Here is a 25,321-nt window from a genome sequence, read left to right on the forward strand (position 1 = left end):
TAGAGGTCATAGGTTAAGGGTGAAAGGTGAAGTACTTACGGAGAACCTGAGGTAGAACTTCTTCATTCAGAGGGTGGTGCAAGTGTGGAAAGAGCTACCCATGGAAGTAGTGCATGTGAGTTTGATTGTAACATTTAAGGGAAGTTTGGACAAGTACATGAATGGAAGGGATATGGAGGGCTGTGGTCTGGGTCTGGGTTGATGGAACTAGAAAGAATAACAATTGTGACTAAATGGGCAAAGGGGCCTATTTCTGTGCTGTAGTGCTCCATGAGAAAATTCTAAAAACTGTTAAGCTCTCAAATCAACTTTTGTCACGTTACATTTGAACAGAGAGTGGAGCTTACGAAGATGATGGTGCCTAACTGCGACTCCTTCGCTTGCATCTTCTGAACAGCTCTATTTTCATCTTTGATATCTGTTTCTTTTTCTCTTTCAAGGTTCTTTTGAAGACCCTGACCTGGAGTTACACGCTGACTTTGGTTCTTTGCAGAAATGGGACCTACTCTCAGAGCCTCACAACCGGCCGCTTTTCGATTTGCCAAGGACACAGCCTGGAAGACTAGCGCGCCTTCAGGGTGTCAGATTCTCGTGGCTCTGGAGGCAGGTGCCGCTGCCTGATGTGTCGTGGGAGTACATGGAGGATTGAAAGCAGCAAGTTGGCTGCTGGTTGTGTGCCTGGAGGCCCGAGTTCTTTGGGCACAAAGATTGGAAAAAGCGACGCAACAGACTTCTAACACCATAAATCAGCATGTTGTTTGCTATGTCTCCCCTCTCGCTGTGAAACGGGGACACTTCTTTTTCCCTTATTAGAGAGAGAGAGCCTGTGGTATGTCAAATTACTGGGTGAACGTGTAGTCTTTGGGGTACTTCAAGTCTGCATCTTTATTGATGCTTTGCTGCACACTTGAGTGCTCGGTGGTGGGTGTGGATGCCTTTTGCCAGTTGGGGGGGGGGGTGTCATTGCTTTGCTGCTGCTTACATGTGGGGGGGAGCTGGGGGGGACTTTGGGGTTCTAACATTTAATTGTCATTCATTCTTCGTGGCACTCCTCTGTTTTCATGGATGTTTGCCAAGAAAGGGAATTTCAGGATGTATATTGTATACATTTCTCTGACATTAAATGTGTATATTGACTGAAACCTATTGAATCATACTAATAATTTAGGTACATTACTTAAAGCAATCCAAAATTTCCAAATTCAAAGTAATATACATGAGAAAGAATTCAGCATGTTCAGATGCTGTGAACATCAGTAGCCTTCATACTTGTGTTTATTTCAGCCACAAAGTAGAACAGCAAACATTTATTTCAAGTCTCAATTTACACAGCAACAGTATCCAGATGTCGGAGCGGAAGGAAGTATGTTTGATCTTTCTTATATTAACAAAACTTGTGGACAAAAATACAACTCAATTTAGAACCATGGCAATGTTGTTGAATTGGTTCAAATATATCTGTGCCTATGCTGAGCAGAGTGCTTTAGATGGCAGCTGCAACTCTTATTAAACCAAGGAATGAGTTCAGTCCAATGGGCACCCAGGGAAAAATAACAGATCTTTTGAGGTTGTTTAATGCTCTTGGCACCTCAGAAATTCAGTATTTGGAGCTTGCAAACAGGGCATCTGCTTTTCCTGAGAGAAGACAATGACAAACTGAGGCTTAGAAACTTTCCAGCATGTTAAATGCCAAAAATGACCCCAGCGGAACAAATATTTTCATATGACTCTCTCTATAAAATCTCATGTTAAGCTTCACTCATAAAAAAAAGTCGACATAAATAGTTATACCTGGTGTTCTAAATATTTTCTCAATTGGGGTTGAAAATAGGAGACATCACCAGAAGGCATCAAATGGTAGCATGTAATTAATATCTGAGACACAATTGAACCTGTATCTACTAGTTTCAATGATAGCTTGTTCCAGAGTTGCACCACCCTCTGAGTGAAGAAGTTTCCACTCCATTCCTCTTAAATATTTCATCTTTCACCCTATACCTATGACTTCTAGTTCGAGTCTCACCCAACCTGAGGGAACAAAGCCAAGCCCCTCATAGTTTTGTATGCATCTTTAAGATCTTCTCCATTCTCCTTTGCTCAAGGGAATAACGTCCTAACCTATTCAACCTTTCCTGATAATGTGCTCCTCAAGTCCGGGCAACATCCTTGTAAATTTTTCAATTTGACCCAAACTGCACAAATTCGGCCTCACTAATGTCTTAGACAACTTCAACATAACATCGCAACTCCTGTACTCAGTGCCCTGATTTATTAAGGTCGATATGCCAAATTATTCCTAGATGCTTCTGTTCTACTGCACTCCTCAATGCCTTGCCATTCACTATAAGTCTTACCATGGTTTGAGGGGTAACTTCTTTACCAAGAGCGTACTGAGTACCTGGAATGAACTGTCAGAGAAATGGTTGAGGAGACTAGAAGTGTGGCTTTCAAGAACAATTTGAGTAGTTACAGGGGAAGGACTTGGAGAGTTACAGGCTGAACATGGGTGACTGGAACCAGAAGACAATGACCTATTTCCATGCTGTATTACTCAAAGACACTATAAGGGAATTGACATTGTGTTAACTTGGTACACGGGCAGAGGTTTTGATGTTTCCAGCAAGTATAGACTACACTGAGCTCTCCACAGACAATTGCTACTAGGTTAAGAAATGAAGCCTTTGGTAGCAATTTTCCAGCTTTCATTAGAGAGATGCAAGTAGAATTGCAAAGCTTATGTCATTGAACAGGATAATGGAGGAGACATAGGATGGCAAAAAATATTTCTGATCTTTACATGGATAACTGATATGTTAAAGAAGTTAAATACACTCCAGGGAAATGCATAATGTAAAGAGAAACTAAAGGGTCAGAACTAGAAGATACAAGTATGTGTAACACAAATGAAAGCTGGCCTCTAATTAGGAGAAATAAACAGCTGACATTACAAGCCAAGATCCTGAACAAGGACTGGAAAGGAAAGGGACAAAAGCCAGAATGAGAGGGTGCGCAGAGGGAGAGGAGTATAAGCTGGCAGGTGACAGGTGAGACCAAGCGGGGTGGGAAGGTGGATGGGTGGATGGAATGATGTGAAAAGTTGGGAGGAGAAATGTGGAAAAGGTAAAGGGGCTTAAGAAGAAGGAATCTGATTCGAGAGGACAGTGAAACATGGAATAAAGGGAAGGAGCTGGGGAACCTTAGGAGATGATGGGCAAGTCCTGAGGGCAAGGAAAGAGAAAGGAAAGATGATAGTATCATCAGAGTGGTAGCAACAAACAAATATGAGGTTAAAACAGAGAGATTACCAGATGTTAGGGAAATCAATGTTCATGCCATCAGGTTCAAGGCTGCCCAGATAGAATAGGAGATGTCTGCATTTGGCCTCATCATGGCAATAGAAGAGGCCACGGCCAGACATGTTAGTGTGAGAATGAGAAGCTGAATTGAAATGGGTAGCCATCAGAAAATCCTGGCGACTCCGGCAGATGGATTAAAGTTCTCAATGAATGGCTCCCCCAATTTGTGTCAGGTCTCAGCAACGTAGAGAAGGCCACAGTGAGAGAACTGATTACAATAAATGACTCTGCCAGACTGGCAGATGAAACACTGCCTGACCCTGTAAGGAATGTTTTGGGCAATGAATGGTGGTGAGGGAGCAGGTGTAGCACTTGCCATACTTCCAGGAATAAGTGCCAGGAGGGAGACCTGTGGGCTGGGATGAGTGGACAAGGGAAGTCATGTAGAGAGTGATCCCTTAGCAAGCTGGAAAGGGTGGAGGGAGAGAGTGAGGGTAAAGATGTGCCTGGTGGTAGGATCCAGTTGGAAATGGTGCAAATTGTGGAGAGTGATGTGTTTAATATGGAGTCTCTTAGGGTGAAAGGTGAGGACAAGGGGAACACTATCCCTTATATGTTGCAGGGGTAGGGGGGGTGAAGAGGGCAGATATGTGGGAAATGGAGGAAATGTGGGTGGGGGAAGCATCGATAGTAGTGGGAGGGGAGGCCCAGTTTTTGAAGAAAGACACACACATTTTTAGATGTTCTTTCTCAAAGGGAAGTCTTTCTCAAGACAAATGCTATGACACCACGTCGTAAAAATGCAGAACGCACCTGAAATGGTGGTTCATTGTTAACTTTTAATCTGAAATTAATAATTATAGTTATTAATGCATGTGGGAAATGTTAGTATTTAACGAGTCACTATCCAACATCATTTCACTGACTGGCCTAATGTTATTTCTACACTTCTCTTATCAACCAGTTAGTATACTTTTTTAAACATTCCTAATTGCTGAAGTCATAAATATTAGTCAATGAGGTAATGTTTTTTCCATTGTGTTGCTTTGGACACTTTGATCTCTGCCATTCTGCCTGTTCTGTAACAGAAGTCTATATTTTCTCAAACTGATTTCAAGTTCTCAGGTAATAACAAGAATGGAGATGTGAAAAAGTAAACTGTCGGAACGTGGTATAATGTACAGAAATTTATAGCGCAATAACTGACTTACCTTGCTTAAGATAGGAGGATGGCGTATGCGTGAGGTCATTGTTCTTAAGAAAGCAAGAATCTAAAAACAACAGAAGTAAAAATGTCATGACGAACAAAATAAACCTGAACTTTTTTTAAAACCACATAATATCAAGGTAGAGAACAGCCACAGGCTTGTAAGCATCTCAAAGGCATTTTAGAAACTGATTCACCAACTACTATAATAACATGAATAACAAGTTACTAGTGACAGTATAACATCACAGGTAATAACACCGTATTGTGGAAACGTATATAATTAGCAGCCATCGACAATGACTTGGGACTCTCTCTAAGAGACTGGTCTAATGTGATGACGTACTTTCACTGCACTTTGTGTTCCGTGTTTGGAGTACCATAAATGGATTGCTAAAAACATCAAACACCTCCACCATTTTTATTTGTGAAAAGCTACAACACCCCAAAGAGAGAATGGTGTTACCAGAATTTTACTGGAACTCCAAAATACAAAGAGAGATTACAAGAACCAGGGAAATTCATAAATTCAGTGAAATTTATAAGGTTTTATGGAGAGTTTCACAATTGGAGACTGAAATGTAACTTTGCCTTGAACTTAGATCAAGAAAGAAAAGTAGAGTTAGCAATAGTGAAGTGGGAATACAGAGTAAAAAGTATCATAAATCAGCAGACACTGACATTTGAGGAAATATTTCATAATTCTGAATAAACCATAAAATGAGCAATAAAGACTTTACACAAGGATGATCCATCCATGACTAATTAAAAAAGTTAACAATGAGATTAGGCATTAAATAACAGTAATGTCAGAGACTTGTTCTTAACCTGCTTTATAGCAAAATACGTTGGTAGGAAACCAGAGGGAAAAAGGCAGTAAGTTACTAAATTAATTATTACTAAAAAACAGTACTAGGCAAATAACTAGCATGTCAAGTGCCCATGATGACATGCCCTACATCAAGGGATCTTAGAAAGAAATGGCTGCCGACATGATGGATGCTCTGGTTCGTTGCTAAGTTCTGGAACCATCCTGTGGATCGGAAATCACAAACATAATGACCTATTGAAATATGAAAAAGGGGAAAGAAAGGGAAATTATAGGCTCATTTGTCTAACATCTGTTTGAGAAAATGCTGGAATCTTTTGTTAAGGAAGTAGTAGCAAAAAATATACATATGAAAAAAAGAACACAAAACAGTAATCAGTTATAATGGGTTAGTAAAAGGGAAGTTGCTGTAATGGATTTCTTTGAAAACAAAACAAACAGCATTCATAAAAGGGTACATATGGATGTAGTGCAATTGGATTAGCAAAAAGCATTTGATAAAGCACCACATAGAATATTATTGAACCACGTCCCTGTTTTCCACTCACTTGTTATTCATAGATCTGCTCGCTTGCAAAATTTACCTACTGCTTCACTTCAAATTGTACTTCTAGAGCAAGTATTATCAGAGTATGAACGGGTACCCATGGATACAAGGATCTTATAGAATTTTGGCAAGTGTGGGCCACAGCAGGGATTGGAACCAAGGTCCACAGTGTGGGCCACAGACAGGAGTCCACAGTGTGGGCTCAGGCAGGAATCCGTAGTTTTGTAGGTGAAATGAAGACACATGGAAAGAAAGTTGTAACTCCACAAAGAATCTGCAAAGGGAATAGATAAACGAGTGAGGAGAAACTTGACAGATGGAGTGTGTGTGGGAAGTTGGGAGGTCATCCTGTTAGTAGGGTAAACAGCAAAAGCAAAGATCACGCAATGCCATTGTGCAGAGGGATTTTGGAGTCTTTTCACACAAAACGCGAAGTTAGCATGCACATACAAAACAGAAACACACATGTAATGTAGATCTTTATTACAAAATGAATACAGAAGAAGAGCACATCTTACAAGAACTGCACATGATGAGACCACTCAGAGTACTGAGAATGGTTTAGGTGTTCATATTTAAAGAGAGGTAATGTTATTAAAATATAAAAGATTCTGCAGAGAGGATGCTGAGAGGATGCTACTTCATAGAAGAATCTATAACTTGAGGTGTCAGAGTAAGGAATCACCAATTTACAACAGAGAACTTGTCTCAGAGGGTCATCTTTGACATCCCTCATGGAGACTGAATCATAGAATTTATTCAAGACTGAGAAAGACAGGTTTATGGACCAAAGCAGAGTTGAGAGTAATGGGGAATTGGCAGAAGGGTAAGATCTGATCAGCCATGTTATTAAATAGCATGCTTGAGAAGCCATATGGTATAATACAGCTCCAAGTTATAATATTTTCAAGTTCCTATACATAAAGTGGCTTAAGAAAATGTTATGATAAAAATATGATCGTCAATGGCTACTAATATTCATTACATTACTCCAGTTTCTGGCCGCTGAAGGTAGGAAGTACAGTACATTCAAATTAATCCATTTCATGTTGAATATTTTAAACATGTCCTGACTAGGTCATTAGAATTTAAGTCCCTCTTTTTGCAGAAATAATACTCTTCAATGGGTGAAAGTGTATTTCACTCATCTCTTTAATAGATCTCTGGAGCTGAGTGAGGTTCCCACTTGCTTCAAGTGCTCTACCATCATCCCGGTCCCCAAGAAACCCACCATCACAGGACTGAGCGACTACAGACCTGTCGCACTGACATCTGTGGTCATGAAATCCTTTGAACGCTTGGTGTTGAACCACCTGAAGACCCTCGCCAGCAGCCTGCTGGATCCCCTGCTGTTTGCCTACCGGGCAAATAGGTCAGTAGACGATGCAGTCAACCTGGATTGCACTATATCCTGCAACATCTGGATCATCCTGGGACTTATGCTCGGATGCTGTTTGTGGATTTCAGTTCGGCGTTTAACACCATCGTCCCTCATACCCTCTGCTCCAAATTGTCTCACCTCACTGTGCCACCTGACCTCTGCGATTGGATTTACAGCTTCCTGACCAACAGAAGTCAGCAGGTAAGGATGGGTCAGGTCACCTCGGATACTCGAATCACCAACACCGGCGCCCCCCAGGGGTGTGTCTTCTCTCCACTGCTGTTCTCCCTCTACACCAATGACTGCACCTCCTCCAACCCCTATGTGAAGCTTTTGAAGTTTGCAGACGACACCACCGTCATCAGACTCATCCAGAACAGTGATGAGTCTGCATATCGAAAGCAGGTGGACCAACTGGCGCTCTGGTGCAGTCGGAACAATCTGGAGCTCAAGACAAAGGAGATGATAGTGGATTTCAGGAGACATCCCCCTGTTATGTCCCCCCTCACAGTCCTCGGCAGCCCTGAGTCCACCGTAGAGAACTTCAGGTTCCTGGGAACCACCATCTCTCAGGATCTGAAGTGGGAGCAGAACATCAGCTCCATCCTGAAGAAGGCCCAGCAGCGGATGTAATTCCTGCGGCTCTTGAGGAAATATGATCTGCCTCAGGAATTGCTGCTGCAGTTCTACACTACAGTCATTGAGTCTGTCCTGTGCACCTCCATCACTGTGTGGTTTGGAGCCGCCACCAAGCAGGATAGAACCAGACTACAGCGCACAGTGAGCACTGCCGAGTGCATCATTGGAGCCTCCCTGCCCTCTACTGTGGACCTGTACTCTTCCAGGTTGGAGAAGAGGGCGGGGAACATCATAAAGGACTCCTTCCATCCTGTGCACAGACTGTTTGAACTGCTTCCGTCTGGTAGGCGCTTCAGATCCCTCCAGACTAAGACTAATAGGCACTGGAGAATTTTTTCCCTACTGCGGTCACTTTGCTGAACAGTTAACTGCCGGTTAACTGTCGGCTAACTATTACTTGGATTGCACTACTTGTATGTATAATCTATATTTTCATTTATATTTATCATTATTATTGTTATGAGCAGAGAGACAACATCTGCCGGAAGTAAATTCCTTGTATGTGTACAGGTACTTGGCGATTAAAGTCTGATTCTGATTCTGATTTTATGTTTAAGATGTTTTCCATACCTGGTATTTTCAGCTCCTCAAGTTCTATTACCGAACGTTCATTTTGGAAGTACTGGGTGATCGTTTTCTGCAAATCAGCAGGGGTAGCAGGTGTTGGAGCAGATTTTGCAAGAACATCGGAGATCTTCTACGTTTACAAACAACACAAATTAAAATTACCAACTTTGGAAAAGCACAATAAGGACCACATTGATCACCTCCAGCCTCATTCCTAATATAGCAAACATTTTGAGATGACAAGTTTTGAAATCAAAAATAAATAAATTATATCTCTCAAACAAGAGGATACATGTCAATACTCTCCCATGTTAGTGCTTAAAGTTCTTAATTTGACAAGTCAATGGAGGGATTGGCCCAGAAAAAGAAAAAAAACTGCTGTTGGCTCACCTTGCTGTCACAATATTCCTAAATACAGAAGCTTAAAGAATATTTTGAAGGATGGGCTACTGATAGCAAAAATAGTCTTCCAACTATCCAGTTACAGAAATATGCTCTGCATCCATGGCTGGGGTTGAAAGAATTATTGAAAAGCTTGTTGATATGGATTTGGAATCTAATAATACCCATGAATAGTAACAATGAAGCAGAAGGTAGGCAGGAGAATCAAGCCCTATCATTGGAGAACTCCAAACATTATGTGCTAGTTTAGGAATAGAAGAAACTATCGGAATGTAAGAGCTTCATGCAGATAGCTAAACTGAAAAATGTAAGAGATGTCCTACATGCTGGAAAACATTGGATGAAGTGGGTGCATAATACAGGTGACTGCATTTAACTGGGCAAAATGGTCAAATTGGAATAACAACCTTGTGCTTACAGGCTTGAAAGGTCTAGTTTGTGAATTGGCTAAGTGTCAATGCTAAGAACGGGGAAGGAATTCGCACAGGAAGCTTTGTGACAGAAGTAAAACAGAATTAGATGACAAGGAAATCATAAGGGATTAAAGGGGGGAAAACTACAATTATAGTTGGGTTAGGGGACCCATAGGAGCAGTTTCTGAAGATGATGTTAGGCTTAAAAAGATATAAATCTAATGAAAATGAAAGTCACTGACATTGATGGCAAACATGGATGCCAAGAGGGTCACCCTCTTAGAGTTAAGTAACGTCACGGAGATGTCAGGGCTTAAGCAAGCTGAAGGTTGAATAAGCAAAACTGACTCTCATGTACAGAGGGATCTGAGTATTTCCATATACACTCATTTATTTTCATCCTTTATTTACCTTTTTTCTCTTCCTCTTTTTAGGTGGACTTGCTTCAGGTTGTTCCTCTATTAATACGTCCGTAAAAAAATCTGTTTGCTGTAAAATATAAACATAGTCACCAGCACAAAGAGAAAATCTGCAGATGCTAGAAATGTAAACAACACACACACAAAATGCTGAAGGAACCCAGCAAGTCAGGCAGCATCCATGGAAAAGAGTATAGACAACATTTTGGGCGACCCTTCAGCAGGACTGGAGAAAAAAGATGAGTCAGAGTAAGAAAGTGGGGGAGGTGTTGGAAAAGGACCAGGTATTTGAGGGCAGGGTGGAAGATGGAGGCAAAGTTGATGAAGTCGACCAGACTACAAGCGTGTAGGAAGCCGCACCAATGCAGTTGTAGACGTAGCGTAAGAAAAACTGGAGAGTGAAACTAGTGAAGGCTTGGAACATAGACTGTTCCACATAGCCGACAAACCGGCAGGTATTGCTGGGACCCATGGCTACCCCTTTTGTCTGAAGGAAGTGGGAGGTGTCAAAGAAGAAATTATTAAGATTGAGGACAAGTTCTGCCAGAAGGAAGAGAGGTGTGGTGGAGGGGAACTGGTTGGGTCTGGTGTCCAGAAAGAAGTGGAGAGCTTTGAGGTCTTCCTGGTGGGGGATGGAGGTGTATAGGGACTGGACATCCAAGTGAAAATAAGATGACTGGGGCCAGGGAACTTGAAATCATTGAAGAGATGAAGAATGTGGTAAGTGCCATGAATGTAGGTAGGAACAGACTAAACCAAGGGGATAAAACAGAGATGATGTCTGCAGATAAGAATTCAGTGGGGCAAGGACAAGCAGATACAATGGGTCTATCTGAACAGACAGGTTTGTGGATCTTGGGTAGGAGGTAGAAACGGGAGGTGTTGGGTGAGGGAACTATGAGGTTGGTGGTAGTGGATGGGGGATCCCCAGAATTAATAAGGTCGGTGATGGTGTGGGAGACAATGGCCTAGGGCTCCTTAGTGGGGTCTTGTTCAAGGGGTAATAAGGAAGCCCCCAGGCCTCAGGAAGGGAGAGGTCAGTCCGCCAGACTACCACAGCACCCCATTATCTGTGTGTTTGATGGTGAGGTTAGGATTGGTGCAGAGGCAGTGGAGAGTAGAGCATTTGGAAGGAGTGAGGTTGGGATTGGAGAAGTGGCGTCGATACAGTTGATGTCCTGTCGGCAGTTGGCAATGAAAAGATCGAGAGAAGGCTAAGACCAGAGCAGGATGTCAGGATGAGGAGGACAGTTGAAGACAGGAGGAGGGGTCATCGTTGTGGGGTAGAGAGTCCTTGCCAAAGTAGGCACGGAGGAAGAGGCAGTGGGAGAAGAGCTCAGCATCATGGTGGGCACGGAACTCACTGAGGTGTGGGTGCAGGGGAATAAAGGTGAGGCCCTTTCTGAGGACACAGCGTTCTGCCTCAGAGAGGGGAAGGTTGAAGAATAATCAATACTATCAGTCCCATACTTTCAATAAGGTCATGGCTCATGAGTGACATCAATGAGTAAAGCCTCTGCACAGCAAAAAGCAGGAATGGCCCTCAAAATGGATACAACATGTGAAAATTATTTCAATGTAATAAAACTGGCTGTAATTTATTTTAGAATATACTTTAGCTGTAACAATTAACACTGCTTTGGCAATTAATAATGTTTTTGTTTATCAACAGTCATGAATTCAATCATTTCATTTCTGGAGTTACAATTATTTCTTGTGAATTTCTCTACCTATGTCCTTCAGAATTACCTCAGCCTAATCTATTTCATTTAAGAGGGGTCATAAACTTTGCAATGATCAAACATAGTTCCATTAAATTAATTCAATTGGAAAATATTGTGCAAAATGTCAGTTTGATTTGCACATTAGATGCACTAATTGGGCAATATTTGTGATTAGCCAAGAAAGAATGTGCATCTGACAATTTCAGGATGCATCAAAGCTGCATTAAACTATCCTTGAAATTCTTTTCACATTAGCAATGGCAGCTCAAGAGTCATACAGCAATAAATCTGACGTTAGTCACAACATCATGAGAAGTTGTACCCTGCATACATGGGGAACTTCATCATGGAAAATAATCTTTCAACATACTAAACATTAATCTGTTGCTGTAGATTGCTTACCACGTCATACTCAAATCCACTTTCAATTTGGAATGCCTGCATTGATTCCAATAATTAATTAAAAATGGCAATGAAGAGTATGAATATGTCTGAGCACTGCTTGTTCCTTTCACAAAATTTCCATATCAGGTCTGCTTCAAATGACATTATTCCTCGTGCAAAATTCCGTCCAGTCCTAACCCATCGTGCTGATTTTCTTTAACATTGCAATGTAATTTCTGGGCCTAAATTGAAAGGAACTTCCAATTGATTTTTTTCCCCTTAATAAGTCTATATGCATATTACATTTCTTTATTTGAAAAAACTTGAGATCAACGCCATCATTCTGTTCAGTATGTTCTCTCATCATATTCTACAAGAATAAAATCTACTGGTCCTTTTTCTGTGTCTGAGGTCTCAAGTATAGTCCGTGCTGCTGCATATCTTTAACAAACAAGTGGTATTTGGTCACATTACCGAAGAATATTAAGATAGCTTGGAGCACTCTTGCTTTTCCAACTATACATAAGAATATTAACTTAGTTCAGCCTATTTCCAATCTTAAGAAACAAACCTGGAAGATTGGTCCGTGATTTAGACAAGAAATCTAGTCAGGTTAGCACATGTTTGATCAAGGGCAAACAGTATTTTGATTGCTGGCATGGTCTATGCGCAATAGCTTCAATGGTATACAGCATAAGTTCTCCATAACTAGATAATGTGTTTAATAACTAAAACATTTTGCCACTAAATAATAAATCACACAAATGACTCATCAAATTTTTTGCATTACCTTTCTGCATTTTTTGACTACAGAAGTCTCTCCAGTCTCATCTCCCTTCTTTTTTTTGCGTGTGATGTTATGCTCAGATGGATCATTCATTTTTTTTCAGAAGTGTCTGAATGGAATTGAAGGAAACATTTTAAAACTCGTTCACAATTTCTGAGATTACTTTCGGAATAATGTACATACAGTATGCAGAGTTAATGGTGGCACCATTGTAAAATGTTCCATGCCTCTAGAAGCAATAAGTGATCAGCATAGGACAGTGATTTGATTCCTCTGCAAATTCATGTCACGCAGAGAAAGGTTTAAGTGCTGCCCAAATCCTGAAAAACTGAAGTGGCATTAACAGATGATAACATAAGTCACGATGTTCACAGTAAGCAAAACTCCTCCATTATTCGCAATAGTACTTTCAAGTTCTGGCCTTTGACTCAACTTTTATCATAGCACATTTGTGTTAATCTTCTCAACCACATCCTCATGTCTGTGTCCCTATTAGAACTCATATTTACTCCTAACCCCATAATTATGTTTAGCATGGACCCCATTCATGTTCTGTCAAATCAGAGTCTCGGGTTTGAGCACATCTACCACACATTTACATTAATCCTCTTCACTGCTTTCACTTTCCAAAAAGATCTGTTCCATTAATGTAAAAAATGTTTCACATCTCCAAGTTCCTTTTCTTCTTCCAGGAATGAAAGTGTTGTTCATTCCTGCAAATCCATGTTTGAACTGGATTAACAATTTCCAATCCTGCCAAAGCAGGGAAATGGTCATAACCAAAATCACTAGTGACATTGTCTGTGATCGCTGCAATAATTTGTCACTTCCTGGTATTTTCCAACTTAATGATCGACTTTGATGTGGTCAACCACACCTTCCTCAGAGTCTTTGGATCACAAAGCACTGCAGCACAGAAACAATCCCTGCAACCCAATGTGTCCACGCAAGCCATTAAGTACCCATTTATATAAGTGGCACAAGGGTCCGTGCCTCCAATACCTGCTCTAGGCGTTTCAAGATTTATATCACCCTTCAGGTGAAACATTATTTCCCTCAGATCTAAATTTCCTATCCCTTACCTTAAATTCTTGGTTACAGATATCTCTGCTGAAACACTCTACCCTAGCTATGCCCTTTGTAATTTTATCTACTGCAATTATGCCCTCTCCCACTCCAAGGAAAACAAACTCAGCGTATTCAGTGTCTCCTCTTGACCAAAATGCACCATCGCAAACAACATGATGAATCATCAGTGCACTCTCTCTCGTGCAATCACACTCTTGCTATAATGTAGCAACCAGTACTTCTGCTCTGGCCTAACTAGTGATTTATATAGTTGTGCCATAATTCCCTAACTCTTATATTCAATGTCCCAACTAAACGAAGGCAAGCATTCCAGAAGTCTTTTTAAGTATGTTGTTCACATAGTTAAAGTCTTTATGCATTTTCGGATACCTACACCTAGATTCATCTATTTCTTAGTACTTAACAGGAATTCACTATCTAGTCAAAGAACCTACATTTTCTGGGACTGAACCAGATGGACAACACCACAGAATTTTGAAAGAGGTAGCTGAAGAGATTTGTGGAGTCATTTGAAATGAGCATTCAAGAATCACTAGATTCTGGAATGGTTCTAGAGGACTAGGAAATTGAAAATGGCATTCAGAAAAAAGGAAGTTATAGGCCAGTTAGCCTGACTTTGGAGTTAGGAAGATGTTGGAGACCATTATTAAGAATGAAGTTTTGGGATACTTGGAGGTACATAATAAAGTAGGCCAAAGGCAGCATTGTTTCCTGAAGGGAAATCTTGCCTGACAAATCTGTTAGAAGTCTTTGAGGAAATAACAGGCAGGGTAGACAAAGGAGAGTACATGGGTTTTACTAACTTGGATTTTCAGAAGGCCTTCGACAAGGTGCTGCACATGATAAGAATCCATGGTATTACAGGAAAGATACTGGCAAGGATAGAAGATTGATTGACTGGCTGGAAGCAAAGAGTTGGAATAAAGAGGGCCTATTCTGGTTGGCTGCCAGCGACAAGTGGAGTTCTGCAGGGATTGATATTGGGACCACTTCTTTTCATGTTATATGTCAGAAATTTGGATGACAGAATTAATGGCTCTGTGGTCAAGTTTGCAGATGCTACAAAGATAATGTAAGATCATATCATGCACTTTGGTAGAAGGAATAAAGGCATTCTAAATGGGGAGAAAATTCAAAAATCTGAGGTGAAATGGGACCTGGGAGTTCTTCTGCAAGATTCTGTACAGGTTAACTTGCAGGTTGAGTTGATGGTAAGGAAGATAAATGCAATGTTAGAATTTATTTTGAGAGGACTAGAATATAAGAGCAAGGATATGATGTCAAGGCTTTAAGGGCATTGGTCAGAGTGCACTTGGAGTATTGTAAGCAGTTTTGAGCTCCTTATCTGAGAAAAGGTATGCTGGCATTGAAGAGGGTCCACAGAAGGTTCATGAGAATTATTCCAGGAATGAAAGGGTTAACATATGAGGAGCATTTGATAGCTCTGGGCCTGTACTTATTGGAGCTTAAAAGAATACAAAGGGGATTTCATTGAAACCTATTGAATATTGAAAGGCCTAGACAGAATGGATGTAGAAAGGATGTTTCATATAGTGGGTGAGTCTAAGACCAGAGGGCACAGCCTCAGAATAGAGACACGCTCATTAGAATAGAGTTGAGGAGGAATTTCTTTAGCCAGAGGGTGGTGAATCTGTGGAATTCGTTGCTACAGTCAGCTATGGAGGCCAAGTTATTGTGTATATTTAAAGCAAAGGTTGACAGGTTCTTGTTGAGTCAGAGTGTCAAAGGTTATGGAGAGAAGGCAGAAGAATGGGATCGAGAGGGATAACATATCAGCCATGATGGATCTGCGGGGTAAACCTGATGGGCCAAGTGGCCTAATTCTGCTCCTATGGTATGTGTTGTGGTCTTCTGGTCTATACTTCACCTGCCACAGTTCTGGCTATTTCCTGGACTTACTAAAATAGTTTTATAGCTGGAAACCATCTTTTTAACTATCAATAACATCCCCAATTTTTGTGTTGTTTATGAACGAAACATTCACACTCAGGTTAATAATGTAAAACTGAGCACTGCGTCCAGGATACACTTTAGTCAAAGAATACCAACTATAGGAAAAATACTTGACTTTCATTCTTTGCTTCATATTACCAAGCTGATTTGGGATTCAATCTATTTTCCAATTTCTTTCTCTACTACCTCTAACGCTGGATAATACTGTATCCAATCATACCCAGTGTATCTTCACCTTTACCATCTGCTTCAGCTTTGTCTATTACCCCTTAAGTTTCACAAGAAATCTATTCTTGGGCATCTCGTTGCAGATGATGCCCCTCAGTGCCACATGCACACTCATTGTTTTGTTTTGAACTCTCCAATACTTCAGTGCTGTCACACTGCTTATCAGATATCATCACAAGGCTATGATTTCCTCCAGAAATCACTGGAAAGCCTGAAGCCATTTGTCTTGGCTTCTACCTATACATTATCACCGGCTGATGTCGATAGTTCATGATCTCAACCAACCACAAGCCAAACTTCTGATATAATTCTTTCCCCAGCACGAAGTTTCGGCTTTGCTTGCATACAATTCATTGCAATGTCCTGGAATGTTCTCTATAAATGAAATATTTTGTTAAATATTAATCATAAAAGATATTCTACCTAAATTCTATTTTATGAATTTTTTTTTACTGAAGATGATTAAAATTCAATCTTTACAATCCTTTCTTACTAACAAGAGTGTTTTGCTTAGAGAAACAATAATTTGTCTAACAGGTAACTCTCCCTCTCCTTAATATTGCAAGAATAAAGGAGCTGGTTGTGGACTACAGGAGGAATGGAGACAGGCTAACCCTTATTCTCATCAATGGATCTGGGATTGCGAGGGTAAACAATTTTAAATTCCTTGGCATACACATCACTGAGGACCTCACATGGTCTGTACATATCAACTATGTGGTGGAAAAAGGCACAACAGCACCTCTTTCACCTCAGACGGTTGACGAAGTTTGGTATGGGCCCCAAATCCTAACTACTTTCTATAGGGGCACAATTGAGAGCATCCTGACTGGCTGTATCACCTCCTGGTATGGGAACGGCACCTCCCTCAATCGCAGGACTCTGCAGAGCCCAGTGCATCTATAGATGTGGACTTCCCACTATTCACGACATTTACAAAAGACAGGTGTGTAAAAAGGGCCCGAAGGATCAATGGGGACCCGAGTCTCCCCAACCACAAATTGTTCCAGCTGCTACCATCCGTGAAACGATACCACAGCATAAAAGTCAGGACCAACAGGTTCCAGGACAGCTTCTTCTACCAGGCCATCAGACCGTTTAACTCATGCTGACGCAACTGTATTTTTATGTTATATTGACTATCCTATTGTACATAGAAACATTTGTACTATTTATTATAAATTGCACATTTAGACGGAGACATAACATAAAGATTTTTACTCCTCATGTATGTGAAGGAAGAAAGTAATAAAGTTAATTCAATTTAATGCATATTTTAAAATTGTGGGCAATTATTCCTCCTTAGAAAATGCATCACTTTATTTTGAATGCTTCTCACGTAGACTTGCAGAAAATGAACAATCACCACAGTGATGGAGATTTGAAAGGGTAATAACTTCAATTTCACATCAACCCCCCCTCCCCTATCCACCTCCCTTTCCCCTCATCTGGCTTCATCTATCACTTTCTAACGTACTCCTGCCCCTCTCCCCACTTTCTTATTCCGGCTTCTTCCCCCTTCCTTTCCAGTCCTGATGAAGGGGTCTCAGACAGAAACATTAAACACCTTGTTCTGGACTTCCAGCATCTGCAAAATCTCTTGTGTTCAGTACCTTCAATTTCCATTCCTTTGCACCCCAGTTTTGCTAATTACTGACTGCTTCAGTCAGACTTTCTAATATTAACTGTGAAAAAACATATATGCAAAAAATAGGTGTGAAGTCAATGATTGCATTATTTCAATATTTTAAAATATTGAAGTCTTTATATAAAATATATTGATGTTGTAATAATTCCAAAAGATCAGAAATACAACTCTAGCACATTGCTAGAGCCAAGTACAATGAATTCAGTTAATAAAGCTCAAACTGCCTCTATTTTATTTCATGATTACCCACATTTTCCTATATTTTCCCATAGGAGTTATTAGTTGTCATTCTGTTTCCTTCAGCTCAGAGAGTGGAATGATCTAACCTACTGCTCTCTTGACAGTCTAACAGGATGTGAACTTGTCGTGGGACAAGTTTACTAAGCTAATTTATTTCCCTTTTCCTTACAACTAAAATATCCAGCTAATAAACTACACCATCTGTGATTCCTTTAACATAGATTGGCTGTACTCTGAAGAAACACTGTAAAAACACAAAATGTACACAGTATGTGTTTAGAAGGCTGAAGAAAAACATCTGTTTATTGTTGCAAGAGATATTTCTTATAGATGTGACTGGAGGATTCTTTCAAATGGGGCTTACTGAACTATGTGTCATGATTTAATGCACAATATTTTACCAATAAAAACATTTCTTTAAATTTATAACTGACATGGAAAACAAAATATACTGAGGTCAATACATAAATGACAATATTTTCCAATGTAATTTTATTTAATTATAAGTATGAAAACTACTTTTGGAAAGTTAATCTGAGGAGTTACTCTGCAGAAGTGACCTTAAATAATCAATGTAAATGTTAACTTACTATTACATAAAATTTTCTATAAATTTTTGAACAGATTGTGGATATTATCAAAGCTACTCTGCTATTCAATGTCTCATATGTCACTAAACACCATATGATTTATAATCGTACAAAGAGGGCTAATTGTTCGTGTAATGACTTAAATTACTATTGAAGTTAATGTTAAAAAAGGCCAATTATCAGCAGCTGGTATTATCTACCTCTTCACTGTCTAAAGTGTGTAGCCATCCATTTATAATATTTACAGTAGTTCTGCAGCAACTGTTGTTACTTTTCATTTACAATTCTCTCCCTCGTGACTTCTACTCAAGGGCACTTAATAGAATATCTGACAATAGCTGATCTCATCATCGATATCCATGAAGTTTCTTGTCAAGGGATTTAAACTTTCCACACATAACACAAGAATAATTCTATTAGTTTTACTTGCAAAGGTATTGTAAGATGATCCTTTAAGTGGTTTAGTTGAAATAGATGCATGCATTGCAATGGGATTGGAGTGTTCCAAAAATATACTGTGTGGGATGAAACTTGTAAATCACAGGGATAGTAAGAATGCAATTTCCTTCACAGAACCGTTTGGAACAAATCTCTCAGTCAATGTATCCTTATTAATTTTTGCCAAGGTCAAGTGACATCAGGTCATGCTATAATGGGAATAATTTGGAATGTATTGTTTTTACATTTGTTATTTCATCATGATGAGTGAAATTGAAACAAAGCAAGAACTGAGAACAATGTAATTTTCTCACTCGTTTTGCTTACTGCAGAATGTCTTTACATTGTGTAAACCCGCAGAGCAAATGGGACGAGGGAAATAAAAATGGGACCACTAGCTGTTCTGCGCAGTGCGAACATGGATTTAATGGAATGAGTTAACTCACAAGCTGCATGTATTTATACATACTACTGCACAACCACCCTGAATGTCCTTCTACAGTCAATATGGAAGCTCCATATAGCGCTAACTTAGTATCTGAATAAATTTAATTTATATATAATGAAGGGAGAAAATTTCCACAAGGAGAATTAACAGTTTACAATATGATATATAAATTGACTAATACCTAGAACTTATACTAGAAATTAAAAAATGAGCAATATAAGCCAATTCCACTAAAATGTAGAACCAGATATTTTCAGGCTGGGTACTTGGGGAATGGAAGACTGAAGAAAGGGTCAAAGTGCATGACAGAAGTCAGTATTGCCAATTTATGAATCCTGTGAGGCCACATTTTAAAAAAAAAAGGAAACAGCAAACATAATTTATGATTCCTCTTGAAAATTCAGGGAGACACTCTCAACAACTAGATAATATTATTAAAAGCAGCAATACAGCATTTTTAGACCATAAACCACAATCACAAGCCTGGTGGGTAATATATTCCAAGTTAGCTCTCCATTTCCTGTCACAAACTGATTCCAGTCCTGACGAAGGGTCTCGGCCCGAAACGTCGACTGCGCTTCTCCCTATCGATGCTGCCTGGCCTGCTGTGTTCCACCAGCATTTTGTGTGTGTTGTTGTTCCATAACTGAACATAGGCCATAGTATGATAGAAGTAAAAGGTGAAATGATCAATAATGAAATTGTGAGATTTAGGGAGGAAGCAAATCACAAAATAAATGGAAGATTTGAGTTCACATGATCTAATTTAATCTATTAAAATTGCCAACCTTTGCAAAAATGCACAGTTATCCAAAGGAAATATAAAATTGCAAGTAAAAACAACGGACTATCATTTGAAAGTCACAGTTCAGCTATAATTAAACCAAGAAAGTTACAAGAGGTCCAGGTACGACTCTGGAAAGCCACCACATGGACAAAGTGGCAATTCTTGCTTAAACCCGAACAAAGAAGGATGCTTGACAGTTGTGGCAGAGTATGAATGCTATCTCGTTTTATACAGTAAAATCAAGCAACATGGGTGACAACAGGACTTCGCTTCCAGATGAACTTAATGCATTCTATGCTCACTTTGACTGTCAAAACATAGAGAAACCGTCACAAACTCCAATGGCCCATGATGATCACATGATCTCAGTCTCTGAGGCTGATGGGTGACTATCCTTCAGGAGCGTGAACCCACAGCAAGAATCTGGCCCAGATGGGGTACCTGGCTGAAAACTACAGACCTGCGTTAATCAACTGACTGGAATGTTGACTGAGGTCTTTAACCTCTCTCTTCGGCAGTCTGAGGTATCCACCTGCTTCAAGCAGGCTTCACTCATACCAGTGCCTAAGAAGAACATGGTAACCTGCCTCAATAACTATCGTAGATTAGCGCTTACATCCAGAATGATGTAATGTTTTGAGAGGTTAATGATGAAACATATCAACTCCTGCTCCAGAAATGACTTAGATCTGCCCCAATTTGCCAACCAGCGCAACTGATCCACAGCAGGTCCCATCTCACTGGCTCTTACACTCGACCCTGAAATATCTAGACAGCTAAGATACAAACATCAGGAAGCTCAGCACTCAATATTATCATGCCCTCAAAGTAATCAATAAGCTTCAAGACCCTGACCTCAATACACCCTTGTGCAATTGGATCCTTGATTTTATCACTTGCAAATCCCAGTCAGTTCAGATTGGCAACAAGATCTCTTCCACAATCTCCATCAGCTGCACCACAAGTTGGTGTGCTTAGCCCTCTGCTCTACTCACTTTACACTTATGACTGTGTTGTGAAGCTCAGTTCCAATGCTGTATTCAAGTTATTCAAGTTTGCTGACATCACTGTTGTAGGAAAATCAAAGACGGTGAAGAATCAGCATATAGGAGGGAGAGTGAAAATCTGACTGGGTAGTGCAACAACAACAACCTCTTAATGTCAGCAAGACCAAGAAGCTCAGAGTATTGACATCAGGAGAAGGAAACCAGAGGTCTATGAGCCAGTCCTTATTGGGGGACCAGAGGTGAAGCAGGTCAGCAAATTTTAAATTAGTAACATAGAAAACCCACAGCACAATACAGGCCCTTCAGCCCACAAAGCTGTGCTGAACATATCCTTACCTTAGAACTACCTAGGCTTACCCATAGCCCTCTATTTTTCTAAGCTCCATGTATCCATCCAGGACTCTCTTAAAAGACCCTATCGTTTCCGCCTCCACCACCACTACCGGCAGGCCACTCCACCCACTCGACCCACTCTCTGCGTAAAAAACTTGCCCCTGACATCTCCTCTGTACCTACTTCCAAGCACCTTAAAACTATGCCCTCTCATGCTAGCCATTTCAGCCCTGGGAAAAAGCCTCTGACTATCCACTATGTCTCTCATTATCTTGTACACCTCTTCTGTGTTACCATTTCAGAGGACCTGTCCTGGATCCAGCACACAAGTGTAGTTACAAAGAAGGCATGGCAGTTGGCAGTGTCCTTGCTTCCTTGGAAGTCTGCAAAGATTCCGCATGATATCTAAAACTTTAACAAATTTCCTTAGAGAAGAGTATGCTGACTGGCTACATCAAAGCCTTGTATGGAAACACCAATATCCTTGAATGTAAAATCCTACAAAAAGTAGTGGACACAGCCCAGTCCATCACAGGTAAATGATCCAGGTAAATAACCTTACAGGATGTGTGCAAATTCTTTGCTTCAGATTTGTCTTTAATTATAAATTATGGGTCCATCAGGGGTAAAGCCCTCCCCAGCACTGAGCACATCTACATGGAGCATTGTCACGAGAAAGCAGCATTCCTCATCAAGGACCTGCACCACCCAGGTTATGCTCTCTTCTTGCTGCTGCCATCAGGAAGAAGATACACCGACCTCAGGTCTCAGACCATCAGGATCAGGAACAGTTATTACCCCTCAAGCATCAGCTCATGAACCAACGGGGATAACTTCACTCATCTTCACTTGCCTCATCACTTCCCACAACGTATCGACTCGCTTTTAAGGACACCTCATGTTCTCGATATCTATTGCTTAATTTATTTATTATTATTGTATTTTTATTTTTTTCTCATCTCAAGCTGGTAAACCTGAGGTGTGGACTTAGCCAAGCACACTCATTTCTCAATTGCTGGGAACCTTTGGACTATTCTAGTGGTGTTTAATTTTGTGGTTTTCTGAAGATCTACGTAAATATTACTATGTAGGCCTAATTTTTTAAAGCAATTGTGTAGTGAGTTTGGGATGACACCAGTTGCAGATATTACAATTGGGACATTGTGTGTACCCTGTTCATGTTCCATAGTTTTTTTTAAAATTTCTTCCTTTAATTCAGCATATTTCTAGTGTTTTAATTACTGCCAAATTAAACCTTTCTCTTTCTGGGAAGGGGTCTCCAGCTCTGAGCCAGGCATTTGATGTTACCTTGTTGACATCTAGTCTGCTAAGATTGTGCTTAGCAAAGCTCTTCCACTGATTAGCTTTTTCTTCTGTAGTGATAATTTCTTCATTTTTATGAGTTGTGCTTTCATTTAAAATTAGTGGTGTGTACTTCTTATCAGACCTGCATTTGTTCAATGGAGCCCAGAATCCTGCTTTCATTGATGAAAATACATCCTTGTACCTGTTTTTAATGTCTTTTATTCTCTTCCTCCTTCTGTCCCAGGTAGTGTGTGTTCACATATACATGTGGTTTCCTAAAATTTGTCATTTCAATTCTTATTTTTCTTTGTAAATTGTCCAGATCCGTATGACAAAAGAATACGTTAATATGGGTATAGCGAGAGTATTGCCTTTGTTATAATTTTACTATTGAGCTCTGTCAGATTTTCTTAAGCTTTGAAGTAAATTCTGTCAAAAGCTTTCCCTTTATCACGCTATGATCTATTTTCTTTGCTTGTTGACATCCCAATTACTTATTTTCATCCATCAGTTGTATCCTGATGCTGTTTTATATTCTACTAGCTCGATTGCAACTTTCTTTATGTTTAATGTTCTGCACTTATCTAGTCAAAAATTCATGATTATATCTTTAGAAAATAGTTCCACTATTTGAATTAATTGATTTAGCTTACAGATTTCACTTACAAGGAGAATATAATTTCAAATCATCCATATAGAGAAGGTGTGTCAAGGCATAATTTGTTCGGTTGCTTCTGATTTGATACCCTATTTTCATCCAATTCTGTGAAATAGAGGGAAGGTTTAAAGCTAGGCAAAGCATTGTGGGCTTAGAGAGTGACCCTGAAAAATGCCTCTGTGTATTTTGATAACAGTGGTTGTTCTTTTTTGGTTTTCAATAGATAGGGTGATTATAGTATGCCAATGCTTCATGAAATGTTGTAGGAATTCCACAAGCATTGGGTGTACTTTATATATATATATATATATATATGTAAAGAATTTATTATTATTTCTTTTTTTGTATTTGTTTGTTGTCTTTTTGCACACTGGTCGTATGCCCAGCTGGTGTGGTCTTTCATTGATAATATTATCGTTATTGGATTTATTGAGTATGCTCAAAGAAAATGAATTTCAGGGTTACATATGGTGACATATATGTACTTGGATAGTTTCAAAGGGATTATTTTATAATCTCTCTTGAGTGCTTCGCTCTGATTTTTAGTGCTCCACTATTAATAACTATACTTTACATTTTAGGTAGCCATGAGACAATTCTGGTATGTGGAAAGTAGCATTAGGTATAAGATCAATTACAAAATAACTAAATGAAAGGCAAAACATAATAGGCACCCTCCAACACTTCTATTTCATGTGTTCCTGGTCTTCAGTATGCTAATGTAAAATCAGAACGGAAATAATATATTTTATTTGTTATTTATTCATGAATGAGGGCATAAATTACAAGATTGGCAGTTCCTGTCCATCTTTGATATCCATAAGATGGTAAAGGTGTACTGCCTTCAGCTACTGCAGTCTGGGAGGTGAAAGCATTCCCACAGTGTTAATAGGTAAGGAGATCTAGGATTTTGAACAACCAAGTCAGAATGCAAAGTCATTTGGAGGTGAATGTGCTGATGTTCATGTTCCTGTGCAACTGCCATCTTTGAATTTTGACAGTAGAAATCAAAGTTTGGGAAAAGCAGTTGAAAAACTTATCCAAATTTTGTACTGCATCTGAAAGACAGGACACAGTATAACCATACTGAAGCGACTGAATACTCAAGGTAGGTACATCGGTGCTGATTAAAAGGTCTTGTTTGCCCTGTGTACTTTTGAGCTCCTTAAATGCCAATGGAGCTGAAGTCATTTAGAGAAATAAAGGTATTGCTTAATACTACTGACTAATGCCTTGAGGATGGTGGAATGGCTTTAAGAGATCAAGTATCACTTGTAATGCAAGGTGATAACCACTTATCAACAAAACATTGCCAGCGATCTGCAGGAATGAAAGGTACGAACAAAGTATGCAAACATAAAATCACAAAAATGCTATTATGCACAGAAGGTATTCTGTTGATTATGTATTATCTGACCATATCTTTCCTCATGCCGTAGTGGTTGCCAAATCTCTGATAACTATCCCCGAATATATCATACAGGCTAAGTTCTATGCAATATCTGCTTTCTTGTCTGTTGTTTCTCACTATCTTCAACATCAAGCTTTGCATTAAGACTCCATGGAATTTAGAAACATAGAAAACCTACAGCACAATACAGGCCCTTCGGCCCACAAAGCTGTGCCGAACATGTACTTAGTTTAGAAATTACCTAGGGTTACCCATAGCTCTCTATTTTTCTAAGCTTCATGTACTTATTGAGGAGTCTCTTAAAAGACCCTATCGTATCTGCCTCCACCACCGTTGCCCGTAGCCCATTCCACGCATATACCACTCCGCGTAAAAAACGTACCCTGACATCTCCTCTGCACCTACTTCAAAGCACCTTAAAACTGTGTCCCCTCGTCCTACCCATTTCAGCCCTGGAAAAAGCCTCTGACTATCCACATGATCAATGCCCCTCATCATCTTATACACCTCTATCAGGTCACCTCTCATCCTCTGTCACTCCAAAGAAAAAAGGCCGAGTTCACTTAACCT

General features: G+C 39.8%; 1 protein-coding gene across 9 annotated transcripts in view; it reads right to left on the reverse strand.

Annotated features, from left to right (window-relative positions):
* The window catches only part of cmss1 (cms1 ribosomal small subunit homolog), a 277,146-nt gene that overhangs the window by 10,580 nt on the left and 241,245 nt on the right, over window positions 1-25,321 (reverse strand). For all 9 annotated transcript variants that reach the window (XM_059968623.1, XM_059968625.1, XM_059968621.1 and 6 more), the window contains 4 exons: window positions 12,599-12,704; window positions 9,693-9,770; window positions 8,470-8,596; window positions 4,508-4,567 (listed from right to left, as the gene is read on the reverse strand). In XM_059968623.1, the coding sequence (XP_059824606.1) occupies window positions 4,508-4,567; window positions 8,470-8,596; window positions 9,693-9,770; window positions 12,599-12,688 (355 nt within the window). In that variant the 5' untranslated portion in view covers window positions 12,689-12,704. The remainder of the gene's footprint in view (window positions 1-4,507; window positions 4,568-8,469; window positions 8,597-9,692; window positions 9,771-12,598; window positions 12,705-25,321) is intronic.

Source organism: Hypanus sabinus, chromosome 4, assembly GCF_030144855.1.
Source record: "Hypanus sabinus isolate sHypSab1 chromosome 4, sHypSab1.hap1, whole genome shotgun sequence".
NCBI lineage: Eukaryota > Metazoa > Chordata > Chondrichthyes > Myliobatiformes > Dasyatidae > Hypanus > Hypanus sabinus.